The following is a 24,517-nucleotide window of genomic DNA, read 5'->3' on the forward strand; positions in this document are numbered from 1 at the left end:
GAAGGGACATTATATGCTGTATTCGTTGATTTAAAGTCAGCTTTTGACTTAGTTGTAAGCTATGGCAAGTTCTCCAGGAGATGGGGATGGCCTCAGAGCTGTTGACATTGATTGTCCGCTTACATGAGGATAATTTTGCCCGGGTCCGGTGGGGGTCACAGGGTGATGTGACAGAAACTTTTCCCGTTGAAAGAGGAGTACGCCAGGGATGCGTTCTGGCCCCTACTCTATTCTCGCTCTGCATCAATGGAGTTGCAGACTATCTTTCTCAGACCCCCACTGACGCGCCGGTGCTGGCAGGTAATCGTATCCCTATCCTCATGTTTGCGGATGATACGTTAATCATCTCTAAAACACCGAGTGGTCTCCAGAAGGCCCTCCTGCGGTTTGAGGAATTTTGCCTCATCCGTGGATTGGAAATCAACGCTGCTAAGACCAAATTTATGTCCTTTAAAGAGCATAAAACTTTTAAAGGAAGAGTGTATATGAATGAACTTCCCTTAGAACAGGTCAATGCCTTTTCTTACCTAGGTGTTACCCTTCAGAAGAACATGTGTTAGAAAAGGCAACTTGACCTGCCAGTCCTAAAGCATCATCAGCAAGCTGGGATTCTTTTAACCAAATTCAAATCCTCCTTTACCAAACCTATTAGCCCTGTATTAGAAATTTTTGGCATGAAGGTATTGAGCTCGGCCCTGTATGGAGCTGAGTTATGGGTGTTTGAAAATCTAAAGCACCTAACAATAGCAGAAAATGCATTCCTACGTAAAATAACTGGTGTCCCGCAAAGTACCCCCATGGTAGATGCCATTGTAGTAATATATTTGCCCACATATGGTATTAGTCTTGTGTTTACAGAACTTAACTATGCTGCTAAGAAATTAATTTACTATTTTTATTTTTGTAATGGCAATGATAAACATCTGTATGGAAATCATTGCTGTGCGTTAGTAATGAATTCTTTTATTATTATAATTTTAATTATATAACATGATAGTTGTCATGGGGATTTAATAACATTTTAATTATTTATATAAAAAGTTTGAATATAGATGTTTTTAAAAATGAGTAGCATATGGAATTAGTGGTGATTCTTTTGAAATGTTTGTGCTTTTATGACTTAATTGTCGAATAAAGCTTTATGAAATAAAATGAAATATATCCTCTCACATAACCACTCAGTCATACATTCATTCATATTCTAACATAGACACTCCTACATCCACCCACTTACCCACTCACACTGTTGCACCAACACATAGACTTAGTAAGAGACTCATGTGCCTACTCATATACCCACCAAGACTTATATACCCAGTGAGAGACTCATTCAGAGACTCATGCACCCACTTACATACCAACTCAGAGACTCATATACCCACGTGTATATCCAGACTGAGACTCATGTACTAACTCGTATACCTACTCAGACAGAGATGTACCCACTCACATATTCACTTAGAGAAATCTCATAAATCTTAGAAAATCACTTAAAAAACAAATATTATAGAGACGTTATATTTAGGAATAAGAAATGAAAAATGCTTACAAAGTCACCCAAGGAAAAAAAGGTTACAGAGACACTATAGTTAGGAAATAGAATTTAAAAAACCTTACAAATTCAGTGAAAAAAGGAAAAGTTACATAGTTATGAAATAGAATAACAAAAACCATATGAAGTCCCTGAAAAAAAACAAAGGTGACAGAGTTATGAAATAGAATTTAAAAAATCATAGAAATTCACTGAAAAAAAACTAAGGTTACAGAGACATTATAGTTAGGAAATAGAATTTTAAAAAGCTTAGAAATTCCCAAAAACAACAAAGGTTACAGGGACTCTATAGTTAGGCTGACATTTCACTCATACAAAACCAGAGAAATTCAGCAGTTATAAATTACCTGAGCTAACTATAACTCACGCCCCTCATGCACTGCTTATGACCTCACATACTGATGACCTCTCAAATTACATCACTGATGACATCTCAAATTACATCACTGATGACATCATCCACAAAAACACAGACACACTCACTTACACCCCCATAAAACATGTCATACACCCACTCCCATATAATCACTAACAAACTCCTTCACAAAACCCATACAAAGACTCACACATGTTGTCACTCATCCATACAGCCAGTAACATATCTACTTACCCATAGAGCAGTAAATGAGTTAACCATACACCTACTCACACACCTACTCACTCACCCATATAGTCACTCCCACAGCCTTTAACTCACCTTTACAATTACCCACACAGCCACTCAGTTACCTATGCATATAGTAATACATATACTCACTCACCTATACAGTGACTGAGAGAACCACATACTCACCCATACAACCTCTCTCACACTCACTTACTCACCCATACAACTACTAAAACACCCATTCACTCACACATACAGCCAATCATACACCTACTCACTCACCCATATACCCACTTACACACCCATTGATGCACTGAGACAGCCACTCATGTATCCTGTCACTTGCCCATACAGACACTTATGTATCTGCTCAAACACCTATTCAGCCACCCATGCACCCCCTCATTCACCATTTACAACCTCTGATACACCAACTCAGTCAACTATACAGATACTCTCACAGCCACTCACTTACTCATACATGCACTGACACACCCATTCACTCACCTATACAAAAATCACATACCCACTATCTCATATATACAGTCTCTTCTATACCCAGTCATTCTTCTATACACCACTTACACACCCACTCACTTACCCATACAGGCACTTCCACAGCAAGTTACCTTAGTATATGTTTAACACTCGGTAACTTTTAGAAAACACTCACAATCACTGGATTATGTCATCAGTGATGTCATCAGTGATGTCATTTGAGATGTCATCAGTGATGTCACTGAACATGTAATGAGTGATGTAATATGTGAGGTCATAAGCAGTGCATTGAGGGGGCGTGTGTTATAGTTGACTCAGGTAACTATAACTGCTGAATTTCTCTGGTTTTGTATGAGTGAAATATCAGCCTAACTGTAACGTCCCTGTAACCTTTGGTCTATTAGTGAATTTCTACATTTTTTGAAATTTTATTTCCTAACTTTAACATCTCTGTAACCTTTGATTTTTTTCAGTAAATATATATAAACACATATTAATAGTAACAATCTATTAACACTCAAATCATGTTTTTGATAAAACAGTGCAGGTTTTGTCACAGACAACAGGGGTTGATGAGCAAGTGTGACCGGAAACCTGTTTGTCAGTGACAGTAAATGGACAGTCTGGCAGCAGTGCTATTGGTACAGCAATGTTTTAATGTTGTGTACTGAATCTACGTTTCTACTAGTCTTTGTCAAAATGAAATTTGGAGTAATTTATGCATGAAATACTGAATTGCCTTGTCTACATTTGTATGCAAAATGCTTTTAATAATCACTCAAAGGAAGTCTCATTACCTCTTCAAACATCTTAGGCGGCTGTACTTTACGGTTGATATGGAAATATATTTGTTTCTGTTATCGCATTAATGGAATAATAATGACTTTCTTCACCTGGTAATACAAATTTGCATAAAATTGTAGGCATTTGCTGCTGTGTTCATTTGGGTTTTTCCAGAATATGTTAACACTAAACAGTTCAGTATTTTTGATGTTGGGTTTTTGATTATGATTAGTTTAACATACATCCATTTATGTAATTATCGTTATCTAAAGTGATATTTTCTGCTGAAATACGCGTTTTAGGTGGCTCATGAAAAGTACTGGGACAACCTCCGTTTTAGCAGAAATCAGCGGAAGGTTTTGATAGACAGATGGGCTCGGGACAGAAAAAACCTGCTGGTGAAAGCAATAATGACAATTGCCGAAGCCTGTGCTGCATATGAGACGGAACAAATGCTGGCAGATGACAGAAAAAGACAGCAGAAGATATGTACAGAACTGAAAGAAAAGGTAAGAACTTGCTACAACACATTAACCTCTTGATGTATAAAATAGTCCTTACTGGAGACACACTCTTTCTGTAAATTCAGTTTAACATATTCTGAAGAGGTTTACCCCTCTATTTTGTTTTTATTTCAGTAAACAGAACTACTAAACATTGTGTGACAACCTAAAAAGAAACCCATATAATATCATTAGAGTTCTTTTAACTTCCTAGTGGAGAGTATCTTACTTAGCTCAATACATTTCTGAAACAATGTTAAAATACACATCCACATTCATTAATAACTAATTTTTCAAAATGATATCTAAGTCAATTACACCGAACATCATGTCTCTGGTTTAATTGACTTTGACCTTTTCCAGGCCTGCTGATGTGACTTTCTCTCTGAACCAGATTTGAAAACACTATTGAATGCATTCATTGGTCCTTTCTTCAGCACATGGGATGTAATGTTTGTTTGCATGTTTTGCTCTGAAGCACACTACCTAGCCTCTTATGTTAGTAGACACTGATGGAAATTATATCATGAAAGTGTACATGCAATAAATCCTCAAACATAAAACATGTCAGTCAGAACCATGGTATTATTGGATATCATTCCTCAACTGTATCATTCATACTTACTGAGCATCATTAAGATGACATTAAAATTGTTATGCAAGACCAGTGTAGAGCATTACTTGTATAAAGAATCTGCGTAATAACCGTTGGCGGGAAATGAGTAATTTAAGCAGGATATTCCTCAAGGAAACATCATTTTATAATAATAGTGAGGATTAAAACGTCTACAGATGATCATATCTTGTTTTTATTGAGAACATTTGGTAATTAGAGATTTTAGGTCTTTTAAAATGTTCTAATTGAGATTCATTTTATTTTGTTTCCTGAACGTTAATTTGTCCAATATTCCAAGGTGAATGTGTTTACCAACTTTATGTTGTAGCCTTTAAAACGGGCAATCCATGTATGTGTTTTGTTTGAATTATATGCTTGTATATGACTACCACTCAACGAAAGTACCTGTCCTTGATGGACATTACTTAGATGGCATTGTGTAAGAAATCATGCACAAGTTTTTCTAATCTGTTTGCCTTTATGATTTATTTACTTATTAATTAATATATTTATGGTATTTTGTATTGCGCGGCCCTTGCCACTGGTGCACCAGGGTGCTTTGCATAGACACTATAGGTACATAAAACACCAAAATATTAAGTAACAGATGAGTACATGAACCCGAAAGAACTAGAAGGACTTGAGGAAGCTAAGGAAGGAGGAACTTGAAGAGGTATGTTTTGAGCTTTTTGATTAATAGGGTAGGGCTGGTTCTTATGACCTCTAGTATTAAGTTCAATAGCTTTAGTGCTAGGTATGAAAATGCCAGTCTGGCAGTTTTGCTTTTTTTAGCTGTATGAATCTCTAGGTTCATCTTTCTTTCGCTCTTGTGTCTATTAGGTCTCCAGAAGTGTGCAGTTCATATTTTGGGTATGACAAAAGGCCTGTGTAAAACTGCTTCGTGCATTATAGAGGTGATTTTGAAGGTGATGCTGGCTTCTAATTGGAGACAATAAAGTTGTTTATTAATTCACATAACATGGTTCGATTTCCTAGTGTTTGTTAATGTAAGACATTGCGTTAATCGGTTGAGCGGGGTAACAACCCTTCTTAAGCAACAACCACACTTCTTGTCAGGGTGAACCACAAAAGTCCCTAAATTAACCTGCACTTAACCCTCTGGTAGCTTGGCACAAACTAACTTAGAGGCACTGTGTAACGTTTTTATGAAGCACACAGACAGTAACAACACAAGACAAATTTCAACCCAATTTAGAAAAATATGGTAATAAATAAATGATACCATAGCAACAAAAATCAGTAGAATTGGAGATATGCAGTTTCAAAGTTTTGGGCAAGTATGGCGCCTAAAAGCACAAAGTGCCACTAGCAGTCATCTTGCTGTACTAAACTGGGGGGAAGTCACAAGTTCAGGCCAACTGTGATGGATTGCGGGTTGGAGACGAGTACCAGTTTAGTCCAGCTGAAAAAGGTACCTTCTCAAAGTTCGGTGTGAAGAGTCCAATTTGCATTGGAAGGGGCCACAAGGAGCAGGGACAGTGTCATGGTTGGTCGTTGCTGTTTGGCAAAGAGCAGGCCTGATGTCGCGGATGGTCATCGCTAAAGTTAGAAGAGCTTTTTGGGCGTCACGGACAGTCATTGCTGGAGCTTTGCTTTGGTGAACTCCCCTCGCTGCTGTTGCCGTAGAGTAAAGTACAGATCTCGTGTTGCCAGACATCGCTGCAGAGAGAAGAGTCTGGTTCACTGGAGCTTCACATTGGCAGTTGTTGCGAGTGGCAGAATGTTGGCACAATCTGGCCTCTGGAGCTTGTTGTGCCCCTGTAGCTCAGAACAGAAGGTCAGCCAACTGACTCTTGGAGTCACTCAGGTTAGTCTGGAATAAAGGGAGCCTTCCCATTCACGAAACACCCAAAACATCATTATTTCTTTCTTCACAGAGTAGTGCACTCTGATCCCAACCAAGGGTCCATGATCTGGGGAGGCACCTCTAGGGGATCAGGAATTCATTCTAGGGTGATAGTTCATTTAGCCATCTATGTAGTGACTTATAAGGATTGTTTGAATGTAGACTTATGAGTTCTTCTTTGTGGTACAATTTTAGGAAGTAGGTGTGTGTCCAATTGATCATATATTGAAGGCGGTTTTTAAGGTTGCTGATGGTTGTGCATTTAGATTTTGGTACCATCAGCATACTGATGTAGGGTTATGTTCTCCAGTTGTACCATTTCTGACAATGGCTTCCTGTTGATGGTAAAGAGGTGGAGGGAGAAGGATACTACAGGTCAGATAATAAGATGATGATATAAATGCATCAAGTTTCAATGACTTGCAGTTCTGGCATTCAGAAAGGAGTGGAACCAAGTAGGTAAAATGCCTTCAGTGCCCAGCCTGGTTGAGAGGATTTTCATTAAAATTGTGTTATTTACAATGTTGAAAGTTGTAGTTAGGTCTAAAAGCAGCAGTAAACAGCAATTTTCTCAAATGGTACTTTGAGGATTTCATCAATGATGTGAAGCGTAGCTGGTTCTATGCTATGTTTCTCCCTAAATCCAGATTGCATTTTGTTAAGCAGGTCGTTAATTGCAATGCGTGTAGTGATTTGAGTAGCTACTTTAATAAATGAAGTGCCTCGATATTTAATTCCCTATACATTTGACAGTCTACAAGTGAATGTTTTCCTTACGGTTATATGGTCAAAGAGTTCTAGATTTTGATAAGATTCTTGTCTTAAGATGTCAGGCATCATTTTGAGACTTTGAGTGGAAACATAGCTTTTTGTCAACTCACACATATTGTTTCAGGACTTCGATCTAAGTCAACAAACATCACACATATGAACTCCAGAGTGAAGGGTATCCCCTCTGTATGGTATGAAATGGGCTCACACAAGGAGTTTTGTAGTACTCTGGCATGTACCATTTCGCTGACGACCATTGCCTGACCTTTCCACCTCATTCTAAAAAGCAGTGGAAATGGGTTTGCAGACCTGTCCTCCAAGTAGTTTTTACTAAAAAAAGCAATGGAATTGTACAGTAACTAAGCAACAAGCTTCCTACTGCAAAGGTGTGATCCTTGTTGGATGGTGGCATTCTTAGTTATAATAACAATCATGCTGCAGATAACCACGACCTCCTCACAGATCATTTCTCCATTTCCTTAGTCTATAGTTTGTTCAGTGCGTTCACTCATATTCTCCCTGGCTTGATTCTGGGGATTAATTAGATAGATAGATAGATTTATAGATAGATAGATACAGACATACATACATACATACACCACAGACTAAACTTTATTGGCTTGTTTGATGACTTTCTCATAAAGGTTGCAACTCCTTCATCTTTGAGAAATTCACCCTTGCTTCAGAGGCTGATGTCATCCATAATCAATGAATGCATCCCCCATCATTGACACTTGCCATTTCAGGATAATGAAATTTAGATTTCTCCCCTTGCCCTACTCTTTTTTAAATCTTTTTATGGCTTTTCCAATTTTTATTTATATGAGCTTTTCCCATATACAATTGAAACAAGGACTATTTGCATGCACATGTTGTGTTACATTGCTTGTTGAGACATCGGTAATCAATTTAAATAACATTCCCAGAGTAGTGTATAGTTCTTCCCCATATGTGTCAGTCAGTTGATGTCATGTTGATTTTCTGCGTGTGTGAGAATCATGTTCCTTTAGGGCGCTGTCTAATCTGAATCGGAATCTGCGGCACAAGCCACAAGGTACACACTCACAGGGTCCAAAAATGTCACAAGGTTGAAGTGACCAGTGTGCAATAAATCTATGTGAGTGCGTTGTAACATGCCAAGTCTGTGAGCCAGCCTGTGGCCTTAGGGGTGCCTTCCTGCCCTAACACATTGACACTCTACTCTTACCAAGCAGCAAGGTCAGATCCACTAGTTTTCTACTGGCTTTGGACACCAAGTTCACATACCCCATCAGACCCATCATAGGGTGCATCTGTAGAGCCAGTTCAGTAATGCCATTAGGCATTTGTGTCAGTATCTGTCAATAGTGAGTAATGGGTGGGCACTGCCACGCCATCTGTATAAACCCCACTTCCAATAATGAATATTTTTCACATTCAGTTATCTCACCCACCATATTTGTACAATTGTAATGGTGTGTATTATAGCTAATGTAAATATTTATAATGTATAAGTCAGTGGCTTGCATTCATTGACACTTCTCTTGTGAGTAGGTAGCAATATTCCTATTCTTTATCTATAATTGCAGTCGACAGGTCACGTAACCAGCATTCCCGGGATCTGCGTTCAATTTAGGCATGTCAGCCAAAACAAGTATGTAAAGCAGTGTGGTCACTGGGCCTGCAGCGAGTAGGCTAAGCAGACGCCAGTCAGAGGGTTCCCCTAAATAAGTCAGGAAGGCCTCTTTCACTGATTTTCTCAGTCTGTACTAGATAAAGGTATCTAGGGGAGCGGAGTTACCTTTAAACAAGAAGTCGTTAAGGGATATAAAGGTGCCTTTAGTTTAGAGGTCAACCAGTGTGTTGAGTTGTCTATTGCAAAGCGTTTTTATGGTTGTTGTCTCCGTAGTGATGTGTAGTTTTGGGTTGCATCGTAGCTTGATGTGCGGTGATTATAGCGTGTCCCTGTCACACAACTGTGCAAGGTGCGCCCATGCTCATACGGTGCACTCTACTGTGTAGATTTCTCTTGACCTGGTGGGTGTTTGCATCACTGTGTTGAAACTCCATGGGGCCACCAGTCGTTGCTGGAGGCGATAATGAGGAACCTGTCTGTAATTGTGGAACCAAGGGCGGCGAAGTGAGCTTGTGCAATATAATAATATGCCTCAAAATGGGGATCTACAACCCTCCCTGGTTGTATGGTCACTGTAAGACTTACCAGCTTATGCATTGCTGTTTTCTGGCCCATGTTAGTTTGATCAATAGTGTCTGTAGCGGGGGCGTGACTATGCAACGGAGCATGGTGGGCACCAGTTAGGCTTGCACCGCCGAACCCTTCTCTACCCCGCTTATATGATACAATTATCCGACCCCCGAGGACTGAAAATGGGAGCGGAAGCCCTGCCGAACCCGTCGGAGTGGGAATCGCGGCCATACGAATCCTGAGGCCGGAGATCTGGCCGCTGCCTTCTGCGGCCTGGATGAGAGGTGAGACCGGGCGGTGGAGTGAAAACATCTGCCGGGTGTGTAACAACGCACGCGAGGATCGGCTGGCACCGACCTGAGACCTGGAGCATCGCGGGCAATGATGGCATCGCTGGGGCCATTCAGAGGAGCGCGACTGTGAAATCCACCGCGGGAGGACTGGGGGGAGTTGTGTGCCCGGGGTTGGAGGCGCTCTCTTGGGCAGCAGTGAATCGCGATCCTGCAGGTGAGACGCCACCCGCCTAGGCCGCCGCCGAGTGGGACGCGAGATCCTTGCCTGATCCATGGCGCATACAGGTGTAATCCAGCGGGGGAAGGGAGGAAGCCGAGATGAGCGATCCCCAACGCAGCGTTGATCCGGTGCGGAGGTGACAAGAAATTGCGGCGGAGGTCGCCTTGGGCGCTGACGGAGGCCTGGCTTTCTTGTATGATGCTGCAGAGAGTGTCTCTTCCCTCGCCCCGGCTCTCCGTCTGGCTCTGGTGGTGCCATTGCTCACAAGGCAGCCAGTGGCGCGGTGGCTGCGCATCGGGGACCTGAGACCCGACCCCTTGGCTCACTCCGGTTCCAACCTGGGAGCTGAGCTGTCCGAGCGCTGGTGACAGTCCTGTGGAGAGGGTCCAGTGAATTAAAGATGTCGTCCCTCCATAGCTGGACATTTTTGCCCCCTCCTTACCTTGCTGCACTGCCACATCCATACAGCAGAAACATGTTGGCATTGTGCCTCTCGGTGGCTGGGCAGGAGAGGCCTTGGTGTTGCTGCGTGTCACCGCTAAAGCCCAGCACTGGGGCTGAAAACTGGGAAAACACCGATGTCCGGGACAAAGGGCTCCAAGGTGTGTCTAACAGAATAAACTGGACCACTACGCATACCCCAAAGCATCACCCCAGGACCAGCGGACCGGAGACAAAGCAGGAGGCGGAACGGAAGACAGCCCCCTTGAACCAACGCTCAAAGATGTAATGGTGGCCATCTCTGGGGTCCGGACATCCCTGGAACAAAGGATGGACACAATCTCCTCTAACGTCGTGCTCATCAGGGATGACCTGATGAAAAGCGATGAAAAAGTCAAGCAATTGGAGATTACAACAACGAGCCTGGTGGAAGACACCTCACACCTTCAAACTGAGATTCGCAACTTGCAGCTCTTCCGAAAGTTTGCCGAAAGTAAGCTTGACGACTATGAAGGGCGCACTCGCTGCAATAATGTACGAATCTTGAGTGTGCCGGAGTGGGCAGAAGGGTACAAAAGGGGGTGGTGATGGACGGAGCATCAGAACCAATCAAACACTCACACCCAGTCAACAGATCTGGGTTTAATCCATCACCGTTCTTTAGCCCACTCTGCCACCCCAGTTCAGACATGGCCATATGCAAATCAGTCTGACCCTGTGCCCCATGGGAACAGGTCAGCCCGAACTGCCAAGCCATGCCTTCCCTGGACCGGAAACAAGCTTCCTAGGACCGGTTTCTGGCATTTCAGCCGTCTTCAGCCAGGCTTGCTTGAATCCAGTGGCAAAGTGAGCAAGGGACTCACGTCTGAGCATACCCTGCCAACTTATGGCGAACAAAGCGGTACAAAAGGGGGTGGTGATGGACGGAGCATCAGAACCAATCAAACACTCACACCCAGTCAACAGATCTGGGTTTAATCCATCACCGTTCTTTAGCCCACTCTGCCACCCCAGTTCAGACATGGCCATATGCAAATCAGTCTGACCCTGTGCCTCATGAGAACAGGTCAGCCCGAACTGCCAAGCCATGCCTTCCCTGGACCGGAAACAAGCTTCCTAGGACCGGTTTCTGGCATTTCAGCCGTCTTCAGCCAGGCTTGCTTGAATCCAGTGGCAAAGTGAGCAAGGGACTCACGTATGAGCATACCCTGCCAACTTATGGCGAACAAAGCGGTACAAAAGGGGGTGGTGATGGACGGAGCATCAGAACCAATCAAACACTCACACCCAGTCAACAGATCTGGGTTTAATCCATCACCGTTCTTTAGCCCACTCTGCCACCCCAGTTCAGACATGGCCATATGCAAATCAGTCTGACCCTGTGCCTCATGGGAACAGGTCAGCCCAAACTGCCAAGCCATGCCTTCCCTGGACCGGAAACAAGCTTCCTTGGACCGGTTCCTGGCATTTCAGCCGTCTTCAGCCAGGCTTGCTTGAATCCAGTGGCAAAGTGAGCAAGGGACTCCCATCTGAGCATACCCTGCCAACTTATGGTGAACAAAGCGGTACAAAAGGGTGTGGTGATGGACGAAGCATCAGAACCAATCAAACACTCACACCCAGTCAACAGATCTGGGTTTAATCCATCACCGTTCTTTAGCCCACTCTGCCACCCCAGTTCAGAAATGGCCATATGCAAATCAGTCTGACCCTGTGCCTCATGGGAACAGGTCAGCCCGAACTGCCAAGCCATGCCTTCCCTGGACCGGAAACAAGCTTCCTAGGACCGGTTTCTGGCATTTCAGCCGTCTTCAGCCAGGCTTGCTTGAATCCAGTGGCAAAGTGAGCAAGGGACTCACGTCTGAGCATACCCTGCCAACTTATGGCGAACAAAGCGGTACAAAAGTGGGTGGTGATGGACGGAGCATCAAAACCAATCAAACACTCACACCCAGTCAACAGATCTGGGTTTAATCCATCACCGTTCTTTAGCTCACTCTGCCACCCCAGTTCAGACATGGCCATATGCAAATCAGTCTGACCCTGTGCCGCTTTGTTCGCCATAAGTTGGCAAGGATGAGTATAAAGCGGTAGCCAAAGACAGTGCCAAATCCATGGGGAGGGAAACGGTGGGCAGAGTGTATGACCTTGGGGATAAGGCGGGGAAACTCATAGCTTGGCTAGACACAAAAGAGCTGGCGTCTAGGCTGGTACCAGAATTGTTAGACAAAGATGGCCAATCTATCACAGACCCCCAGGCTATCGCCAACATGTTTGCTGCCCACTATAGCGACATCTACCGCACACACACATCTTATACGGAAGAGGATTCCCAATCCCTTCTCAGAGACATTGCCCTTCCAGCCTTACAAGTTGAAGACCGGGAACTATTGGACAGCGACTTCACCAATGACAAAGTCGCACTTGCGATTAGAAGCCTCCAATCTGGCAAGGCACTGGGTCCAAAAGACCTACCAATCGAACTATATAAACTGGCTCCAGACAAACTAGCCCCACACATGCGATCCATGTTTGTTGAGAGCAAGAAGCAGGGGACACTCAAACTGGACCAGAGGGTGGCCACGCTTATCACCATCCATAAAGAGGGCAAACATAAGACAAACTGCGCCTCGTATAGGCCTATCTCACTTCTCAATGCCGAACCCAAAATCTTTGCCAAGCTATTAGCTAGCCATCTTGTTAAGGTGATCAGTGGCCTAGTGCACCCAGACCAATCGGCCTTTATGCCCCAGCGCAACACTGCGCTGAATCTCCGTAGAGTGCACAGAGTGATGGGATGACTTGAAACGATACAAGAACCAGCAATAATAGCCTCGCTGGACGCATCCATGGTGTTCGATACCATCGAATGGCCCTACCTCTTTGCTGTGCTGGTAAAGATGGGGTTTGGGATCGGATTTATCCAATGGGTCCAACTCCTCTATTCAGAGCCCCTGGGCCAGGTCATAGTGAACAACAGAAAATCTGAAATCTCTGAGCTGGGTCGGGGAACCCGCCAGGGTTGTCCACTTTCTCCCCTCTTATTTACCCTAGCCCTGGAACCATTGGCGGCATGGGTCCATCGTGATCTGGTTATGCGCGGATTGCGTTGGACAGAAGCATGGAAAGACCGAATCTCGCTATATGCAGATGACATCCTCTTGTTCCTAGCTTCCACAAAGGCGTCACTGATTGCAGTGTTTGACATCTTTGCCAGCTTTGGCAGGTTCTCTGGATTCTCTATTAAGTGGGGTAAATCTCTAATCTATGTTCTCCGCGGTGACCCACCCGCTGTACCAAAAGGCTGTCCTATTCAAATCACCACGGTGGGCTTTAAATACCTGGAGATCTATGTGACGTCAGACCCATAGCTCTGTTACGACTGCAATTTACTTCCGCCACTGCAAAGACTGTAGCAAGATATTGCCGCATGGAAGGCGCTTCCTCTCTCTCTGCCGGGTAAAGCGGCGCTTTTTAAGATGATGTCCCTGCCCTGCTTCCTCTATGTGCTACAAAACGACCCCGACTCAGTGCCTACTCGTTACTTCAAGGAAATCGAGGGCTTGCAGAGAGACTTGCTGTGGGGAGGGAATCCTTGCATAGCGCTAAACAAGCTCACCCTCAACTGGTATGACGGTGGGATTAGTCTACCAGACCTCAAGAAATATTATTGGGCGGCACACCTCGCGGCTGTTAACCATGGCACATATCGCCGAATGGACGACCCGGGCTATGCCATGGACCGATGACTCCTCCCAGGGGGGACCTATAACAGAGCTCTGTATTCTAAACCACAGCGATTTCCCCTCACTGGGCCGACAAAACACTCAGTTCAGGTCTGGCACGCAGCAACGAAAAGTCTGGGATGGGAATGGAAATTGACATTAGCAACACCCCTTTGGGACTCAGAGAGACTAGGTGATCTATGGAAGTCAAAGGGATTTGATAAATGAGACCTCATTGGGATCTCAACTATTGGGGATGGTAAATAGAGAAAACATCGAAAAAAATATATAGAATCGACATAATATCGAGTACAAAAAATAGAATGGACATAATATCGAATGGACATAATATAATTGTTAAAAATATCGAAATGCAGGTAAGTAATATCGAAGTACATAATATAGGCATTAAAAAATATCAAATTTTTATTAATATCGAATTTTTTAAAGTGTTTTGTATGTTAGTATATGTGTTAAAAGTGTATATTAGTTTTTGTAATGTATATTAATTTTTTTTAAGTAATTAATTTTATGTTATTACATTTTTGCGTAATTTAATTCCGTAGCGGGTTGTGGGTTTATAGGGGAATATGGTGGGAAGTAATTTAATTGTAATTAATTAAATATTGAAAATATTTTTGTGTATTGATAATTAATTTACTATTAATTAATTATTATTTGGTATTATTTTTATTTATGAATTTTTGGTATTGAAAATTAATTGGTTGTTAATTAATTATTAATAGGTAATTAATTAAAAAAATATTTATTGGCATTTATAATTAATTAATTATTAAATATTTTGTAATTGGTCATTAATGTTAATAATTTTTTTATTGGTATTGGTAATTAATTTATTTTTGATAAAATATTAAATTAATATTTTCCGTACTGTTGCACTCACTGGAGTGGGAATAGTAATTTTTACCCCTACGCTATCCAACGATTTCCCTACTGTTGCACTCTCTGGAGTGGGAATAGTAATTTTTACCCCTAAGCTATCCAACGCTTTCCCTACTGTTGCACTCTTTGGAGTGGGAATAGTAATTTTTACCCCTACGCTATCCAACGCTTTCCCTACTGTTGCACTCGCTGGAGTGGGAATAGTAATTTTTACCCCTACGCTATCCAACGCATTCCCTACGGTTGCACTCTTTGGAGTGGGAATAGTAATTTTTACCCCTACGCTATCCAACGCTTTCCCTACTGTTCCACTCTTTGGTGTGAGAATAATAATTTTTACCCCTACGCTATCCAACACTTTCACTACTGTTGCACTCACTGGAGTGGGAATTGTAATTTGTACCCTCCCGCTATCCAACGCTTTTCCTACTGAGGCACTCTCTGGAGTGGGAATTGTAATTTTTACCCTCTCGCTATCCAACGCTTTCCCTGCTGTTGCACTGTCTGGAGTGGGAATAGTAATTTTTATCCCTATGGTATCCAACGCTTTCCCTACTGTTGCACTCTTTGGAGTGAGAATAGTAATTTTTACCCCTACTCTATCCAACGCTTTCCCTACTGTTGCACTCTTTGGAGTGGGAATAGTAATTTTTACCCCTACGCTATCCAACGCTTTCCCTACTGTTGCACTCACTGGAGTGGGAATAGTAAATTTTATCCTCCCGCTATCCAACGCTTTCCCTACTGTTGCACTCTCTGGAGAGGTAATAGTAATTTTTACCCCTACGCTATCCAACGCTTTCCCTACTGCTGCACTCTTTGGAGTGGGAATATTAATTTTACCCCTACTCTATCCAATGCTTTCCCTACTGTTGCACTCTTTGGAGTGGGAATGGTAATTTTTACCCCTACGCTATCCAATGCTTTCCCTACTGTTGCACTCACTGGAGTGGGAATAGTCAATTTTACCCTCCCGCTATCCAACGCTTTCCCTACTGTTGCACTCTCTGGAGTGGGAATAGTAAATTTTACCCTCCCGCTATCCAACGCTTTCCCTACTGTTACACTCTCTGGAGTAGGAATAGTAATTTTTACCCCTACGCTATCCAACGCTTTCCCTACTGTTCCACTCTTTGGAGTGGGAATAGTAATTTTTACCCCTACGCTATCTGACGCTTTCCCTACTGTTGCACTCACTGGAGTGGTAATAGAAAATGTTACCCTCCCGCTATCCTATGCTAAAAATATTTTTTATTTTTTATTAATAGTACGTTAATATATATATGTATTAAAAAATAAAAATGTATGTTTATTTTTGTAATTTACAATATTTATTATTTTTAAGGTTATTTAAGTATTTTTTAGTCTGTTTTAGTTAGTTATGTTTATTATTTTATTATTTTTACATTACTTGTAAGACATTTAAAAAATTCAATATTTTGATTAACTATATTTTTTAAGATATTTTTGATTCAATATTTTTGTACTTACCTGTTTGTAGATAGGAATTCGATATTTTTGCATTCTATATTATGTCAGTGATCCATTGGGGATATGTGGGCAAAGGGCAACGTAGTGACATTTGCCTCCCTGCAACAGAAATATGAGCTCGCTGATTCAGAATACTTCCGCTACATCCAAGTCCGACATGCGCTGCAGTCCCACCTGACCAAAGACACCTCTCCCCCAGAATCCACCCCTCTTGAAGATAGACTGCTTGATGGGTATTTACCAGAGAAAGCAATCTTCCTCACATACAAAAAACTGATAAACAACACTGCGGACCCTCTCCGCACCACCAGGGAAAAGTGGGGCAGAGATGGCCTTGAACTAGATGACGAGGAATGGCAGGAGGCACTGGCCTCCCCAAGAGAGGTGGCTATCTCGGCCAGGCTGCGGCTTGTACAGCTTAAAATCTTACACAGGGTGTACAGCACAGGACCCTGCCTGGTTCGAATGGGGAGGGCAGGGGGGGAATGTAGGAGACAATGTGGCTGTGAGGGAACGTTTATGCATGCCCTATGGGAATGTGACTATATCCAGAGATACTGGTGTCAAATCCATGCCGTTCTTGGCGAGGTGTTGGGCCTGATCGTCCGCTCAGAGGCAAAGAGGTGCATACTGAATGTGTGGGAACCCACAGACCTGAGCAGAATGGGTAAGATCTGGGTAACGCTCGGCCTCATGGTGGCAAAAAGAAATATTGCTCAGTTATGGGGAGCCACATATAGACTGATGTATGTTCCAGGAGAAAACAGTGTACACGGCAAGGGGCTGCCCTAAGAAGTGGCCCAAATCTGGGGGGCATGGAACATATACCGGGGGAGATTTGTAGTCCCCCATCAATCCCATACTAGATGACTTGTCCTCACCATAAAGCATGTAACCCGCGATGTTTCACTGCTCTACTCTAGTAGTCACTGTGATTGCCATTATGTCACCTAATGAATTCCTCCATGTATGTAAGCTACCGGACTGATTCATGTATTCCCACCGATTCAAGTTGTTTAATAAAAAAAACTATTAAAAAAAAATTGTGTCTGTAGCTGGGTGAAGAAACTGCGGGGTAGGGGAAGCGGAATGTTTTTAAACAAATACTGCAGTTGTGGGAGTATTACCATTTGAATTAGCGTAACCTGGCTAGTCATTGATATGGACAGGTGAATCTCCAGTGTTATATTTTTTTTAAAAAGGTCTCTAAGTACACAGAAATCCAAAGTTGAGGTCATGGTTTCAACTATGCTTTTATTCCATTCTTATTTTACACGCCCCTTTGCCAACAGATGTTTCGTCTCTGGCTGTTCCAGTCACTGCAAACTTCGTCAGGGTTTTACATCTAAAACAAAGGCATAATCTATTCAGGAGCAGCATCTAAATGAATTAAAATACCCGCCACCTGGGCAAGATGACTCCAGAGGTTCACCACGTGTTTGGCAGACATGTGGTGTAGAACCTTGGAGGGTTGTTCTGTGATATTTGTTGAGTTCACTACGTATTGTGGTGGGGAGTCACCCACTTAGTAAGGTGCTAGATATAGGATGTGTACTCTGACTCAAACATGCCAAGATATTTTATTCTATTCACCAAGTTTTTTGGTGGGGAATCACCCAGAAAGTGACATATGCTGCAGTTGGGAGTATTTCACTAGTCATGTGTATGTTGAGTGTCAAGGAGTAGCATAAGATCAATAGTGAGAAAGTAGGCGTTCAGAACTCACTCAGTTTGGTTGGACCATTATTAACAAGTGTCTTTACAGGACACGTCCACGAGTGTACCAGGCCATATTCTGGAAAGAGATGCAGGCTATGTTGTTGATATGTTCTATCTAACAATTGCCAGTCAAGGGGTAGATAGAAGAAAAGATCAGGTCCTACCTCGCAGCGTCTTCATCCTATGTGTGGGACTTTAGTTAATTTAATAAACTGGTAACCTATAATAAAATTTATAAGTGAGCTATTAAATTCACAGGTCGAAAAAGTGGCACGAGTGTGTTAAAGTCCTAGTACTATATTTAGGCCTATTTTAGTCATGGTTTTCCCATAGTTTTCTTGCATTAGCGTGTCACTGTCTCTGTGGATGTATATACCCAAATATCTGATCGTCTCTTCCTGCCATTGTAATGGATAATCTAAGACCAGGGGGTCCGTGGCTGGGTTGATGGGTATCAACGATGATTTGGTCTAACCACTTGCCGAAATAAGTTATTTCTATCAATATAGAAGGGATGTTGATCTTGGGGTCCTGTCTTAGTAGCAGAAAATTATCCCCACATAATGAAGTTAAGACGGTGCAAGACCCAACTGGGGTACCCCTGCCAGAGTACCCCTCTTTCAAGTGGCTCACTATGGGTTCCAGTGCTAGGGCAAATTGTATAGAGGATAGCAGATATCCCTGGCAGGTCCTGCATTGTATGGTTAGAAGTGCGGACACCAAGTTGTTTACTTTTATGCGGGATGTGGGGTTCATGTATAGTAATCGTATCTACTTGAGTGCAGTCCTGCCCTAGGTAGGACTGTTAACATGTAGGACCATTCTAGAGAATCAAGCGCTTTTGCGGCATCGAAGAACAAGGCCGCCACCTCCATCTCTGGGGGTTGGTTTAGTACTGTGAAGAATGTTCACAGATTGTCAGACTTTGAGCGACCCAGTATAAAACCGGACTCCTCTGGAAGGACCAAGCCATGCCAAAGTGGCAATAATTGAGCTGCTAAGAACTTTGCCAGAATTTTTGTGGTCTGTGTTAATAAGTAACAGTGGTCGGTAAAAGCCACAATAGTCTGCAGGTTTCCCAGGCTTGAGTAGTGTGATCGCCAGTGCCTCTCTAACTGTGGGAGGGAGTTCTCCCTGTTGGATTGCCTCGCCATACATCTCTAGCATATGGGGAGCCAGTACAACAATATACTTCTTGTAGAACTCACCAGGCAGGCCATCGCTGCCCTGGGCTTCTCACTGTTTAGTTCTTTGACTGCTGTCTTAATATCATCCTCTGTGATGGGGGCACATAGGATGGTCTTCTCCACCTCCTCCAACCAATTGGTTGTAATTGTGTCTAGATATTTATGTAGGTCTGTCTCTGTATATTAGGGGCTGGAGTGGTATAGGGATGTATAGTATTTAGTGAATGCAGTGGGAATGTCCGCTGAGCAGTATGTCTCCCCTCTGATGGCAATTTTCAGTGTGGTAATCTATTCTGCTGTCCTGTAGTGTCTAATGAGGCCAGTTAGAGTATGCCCTGTCCTCTCTCCATCATTATTGGACCGGGCGGTGGCGTATTTGCCAAGATAGATTATTTCCATGTCCACAGTGTCGTTGTGTTCTCCTAGTCCACGTTGTATTTGCCTCGGGGTGGTTGGGTCCCTTTCCCTGGTGTATTGGGCCTCCAATTGAGAGAGTTTGTGCTCAAGCTTAGTGAGGTTGTTTTGTAGAGATTTCAATATACCATGCCCTTTGGAAATGCATTTGCCTCCTATACTCGCTTTAAAGGCTTCCCACATCATGCCCCTGCTCTGCACAGAGCCTTTGTTGATGTAAAAAGATCTAACTATAGCTTGCTGGAGATCGTTATTGAACACTGTGTCAAGTGGCATAGTCGGCTGAAACTGCCATAGGCTGCTTATGCCGTCCTCTCCGGGTAGGTGTAGTGTCAGTACAACTGGTGAGTGATCTGACAGTGTCCTGGACAAGTGTTCAGCTTGTTACATCCAGCCAGCAATATTCTGGGTGCTCAACCAGAAATCCAAGCGTGATCCTGTGCCATGCATAGAGAAATAGTAAGTGTATTCCAAACCTTGTTTCGCCCTGTCCCTCCAAATATCCACTAGGTCAAGTTGTGACATAGTTCTACGTGTGCCATTCTGAACCTATGGTGTTGTCTGGTTCTGGGGTTAGTGCTGTTGTTGGTACAGTGCAGCATCAAATTGAAGTCCTCACCCCCCCAGAGTATAGTAGCTGGCTATAGGGTAGTCAGGTGTGAACCTAACACTTGATAGTATTGTGGATTGTCATTAGTAGGGCTGTATGTGTTAATGATCATGATCTGTGTATAATGGGAACATCCCTGTATTATAAGAAATTGTCTCGAGGTATCAGCGTTTATTTGGATCACTGCAAAAGGTCATCCACGTCTGATCAGAATGGCTACCCCTCTGGAGTAGGCCAATACATTTGTATAATAGCTATGCTAGCTGTGTTGTTTGGCCACATTAAAACTTCTGTTGCCGATGAGGTGTGTCTTCTACAGGAGTAGAATGTTTATATTGTGGCACGTGGTGTACACCGGCACCTGGCATGTTTTTCTTGCATTATTTAGCCCCCTAACATTCCACGTAATGTATTTGATAGGTGAGAATGCCGTGTTATGTATTGCCATTAGTGTTGGCGGGGTGTAAGACAGTCATACGCATACTCTGTATAAGCATTCTACCCATCACCTTTTTGTTTTGTTCAGATGGATGCCCTAAGTGTGACAGGTGTGCCCAGACTTGGGTCCTGTGCTCACTGTACCATTGGAAAAATCTGTACTTCACTGATGAGGCCTGCATAGTATAAAATCGATATGGGATTACTTGAGTTCCCATGTAAGGTGACCTGGTCTCTCAGTTCGGGCGGGAGATTGCTCCAATTGTCTGGTTTGTGTATAGCTGGTCTTAATCTAGAGAGACATGCGGCTTGAGTAAGTACCAGTCGCTGAGATTAAGTTAAGTATTCCAATCATCATCTTTTATTAACCACACATAAGGCACTGTCTAGTATTTTAAGGGTTTTCAGCATAAATATGATTTGTCTTGCCATGTGATCCAGATGTTTTTATATTTTTTTTCTGTTTCTACACGGTCACCTTCAAGATGCTTTCTGTAGTTCACATGTCTCTTTATGGGACCCAGCCATCTTTTGTAAAAGTCAATTTGGTGCCAAACCTTCCATCTTGCTTCTGTGGCTGTGAAGGAAGAACACTATGATGGAGGACTGACCTGGGTGACTTAGTGACAACATTGTGGGTACATGAAGAAAGTAGCTGTCACAACCTCACCTCCTCCCTGTGAGTCATAGATGGTTCAGGGGAAAGCTCTACATAATTTCAGCTGCATCTCCACTTCGAGCAATCTCTCCTCGACCCTCGGCGACCTCCTCCCCCACACCAATGCCCACCCTCACCACATCAACACAGAGTGAAGAAGCCTGCTGTGCCCTCTGGGCTGTGTCTGACATGGTTCAGAGATCTTCCAAACTAATTACAGCTTCCCCCTGCCACTCTGACTAGTGGCACACCAGGTTGTATTGCTGGCTCTAAGCCCTGACTCGACTAGGTGACCTGACACATTCTTTTTTGTAAGTTTTAAAAATAAAGTTTATTAAGTAGGAAAAAAAGAAATAAACAGCAGGGTCACAAAATAATAGAATAACAATGTACTGAAAACATTTGAATAATAATAAAATAGAACAGGAAAATATTTGCAATTATATGTGGAATACAGGATAAGCAAGGAAGGAAGAAAGAAAATAGAAAGGGAAAAAATAAAAGCACTTGTCATGTAATGAAATTAATGTTTAAACAGTCATGGAATTACAAAAATCCTAGAGTACGTATTATCAGAGTAAAAAAAAAAGCAAACCATATTACTATTAGAATGGGAGCTCTAATGAGAAAATAATGTATTCAAGGAGGTTTAGATACTTCATCAGTTAAGGGTTGATGTATGAAAGTCTTTAAAATTGAGGAATCTAGAAAATCGTTACTGGAGACCAGAGAGAATTTTGTTTATTAGTTAGAGAGACATTGGGACAGTATATACTCTATCTAGTCTACGATTATAATAAACACCATAACACCATGATTGAAAGGAAATATGTAGAGCATTCTTCCAATTTTTTGTAATCATTTAAAATGTGACAGCAGTTAATAAGTCTACAATTTGTATATTGAAAGTACAATGCCAGTCATCAGAAAGACTACCTAAAAATAAATTAGTATGGCAGAATTGTATATGTGTATGAAAAATAGAGTTAATTTGTTTCCATACTTGTAATCAAAATTGATATGTGGTGGGACATTCAAATATAATATGATTAATATCAGAAATTGATGCAGAACAGGACCAACAAGACAATGGTGTGGCGCTATCAAACTTGTGTAAAGAATCAGAAGTGATTAGAAGGTGGTTATAAATAAAAAAGAGTGTTTGAGTCATGTTGACAGCACATGATGACTTGCGAATTTTAAGCCATAATTTGTTCCACAAGGGAATAGGAAAGGAGGTGTCAAGATCTACTTCCCATTGTAATTCTAGGGTTGATTTTTGTCAATCAACAGGAAGAGAAGTAAGGTGGGTATATGTACGAGAAGCAGTAGGGGCAGTTAGCAGTAATGTTGATATAGGTGAAATAGGAAGAGGGGAAATGAGTAACAAATAAAGTGAAAGGTATGTGGTAGAAATGGAAAAGATCGGTGACTGACATTTGTGTTGATATGAATGAAGAAAGTGAAAGATGGTCTGAGCCTGTGAAAAAGAGATAGGTGAGTGGTTATGTATCAATTGATGAGTCCATAATAGACCTTTATCTCTCCAGGCTTTCCAAAAGATATCATTTTAATTCATGTATTATACCAGATCAAATATTGAAGGAATTGATTTAGAGGTGAACGAGAAGAAATATAAAATGGATGTTATATTCTGCAAGCACTTTTGAGGATAGGAAGAGACATGGAATAAGGGCGTTGAGTAAAGGAGAAAAATTATGCAAGAGAGAAAGGTTGAATAAAAGATAACTCCAATTCTGACCATAAGGGAGATGGAATTGTGGTTGGGCCATCTTGAAAATGTATTGACTGTTTTAAAAAGAAAGCATTTTGAGAAGACTCAAAAAATTAGGACAATTAACTTCTCCTTGCTGCTTTTTCAATTGTAATTTGGACAAAGATTTACAATGCTTTTTATTATTCCATAAGAATGCAGTGAGAATAGATGCATCTAGTAGAGGTGGGAAAGTTAATTGGAATTGCCAAAAGATAGATCGGGCCTCCAGCAGACAGACATTCGCTGTCGTGCTGCTTTGGTGTGGACGGGCACGCTCTTTAGGAACTACAACGGCACATCAGATTTGAACCATTTCTGACCCGTGCAACACCGGCACCACCAGTAACCTGCCTACGGGGGGAGGAGTACAGCCCCCAGACTGCTCCCTGTGCTGCCGCTGTCATCATCACGCGCCAGGAGGCGCATAAGTTTCCTCGCGGCTCCCGCTTCGCGGGACCCGCACAACACTGGCACCACCAGTAACCTGCCTATGGGGAGAGGACTACAGCCCCCAGACTTCTCCCTGTGCTGTCGCTGTCATCATCGCGTGCCAGGAGGCACATAAGTTTCCTCGCGGTTCCCACTTCGCGGGACCCGCGCAACACCGGCACCACTAGTAACCTGCCTATGAGGGTAGGACTACAGCCCCCAGACTGGTCCCTGTGCTGCCGCTGTCATCATCGTGCGCCAGGAGGCGCATACGTTTTCTCGCGGCTCCCGCTTCGCGGGACGCGTGCAGGTGCGCCCGGGCAAAGCTCGGAAGAGGCAGGCCCCCCCTTTCTTTTGTTCGCTGTTCAGCGCAGGTCTACCTGGGAAACTGTAATCCTAACAAGGTACTGTTGTGGTGACATTTGCTATCCCCTCCCCATATTGTGGTTACACCTGACACCTGATAATTGTTCATTGCCTATTAGAGTCTAATAGTGAAGATCTTACCCAGAACTAATACCATCCAGCAGTGATGGGGAAAAGAAAGACCATGGTAGAGGGGGGAAGGGTGGTAAAACTCGCAAAGGGAAAAAGGCTAGGAAGGCACCAAAAAAATCAACAAGCAATTGTGTTTTAGATCGTATTGATACACTCATAGAGGAATGTGAGGATCTACCACTGAGTGAGCCAAATTTGCCAAATTTGCATGTGATGGACAAGTCCCTAATTAGTATAGTGCAATCTAGCAGGAATAGCCTAAACAACTGCCCGGTGATCCCTAATATGTTTCTCAAGCCCAAAAAGGGTCCTAAGGAGAGCAAGGATGAGAG

General features: G+C 42.8%; 1 protein-coding gene across 1 annotated transcript in view; it reads left to right on the top strand.

Moving 5' to 3' along the window:
* CCDC148 (coiled-coil domain containing 148) overlaps window positions 1-24,517 on the top strand; it is an 871,149-nt gene that overhangs the window by 577,355 nt on the left and 269,277 nt on the right. The window contains exon 10 of the mRNA XM_085645511.1: window positions 3,743-3,949. Coding sequence (XP_085501637.1) covers window positions 3,743-3,949 — 207 coding nt within the window. The remainder of the gene's footprint in view (window positions 1-3,742; window positions 3,950-24,517) is intronic.

Source organism: Triturus cristatus, chromosome 3_1, assembly GCF_964204655.1.
Source record: "Triturus cristatus chromosome 3_1, aTriCri1.1, whole genome shotgun sequence".
NCBI lineage: Eukaryota > Metazoa > Chordata > Amphibia > Caudata > Salamandridae > Triturus > Triturus cristatus.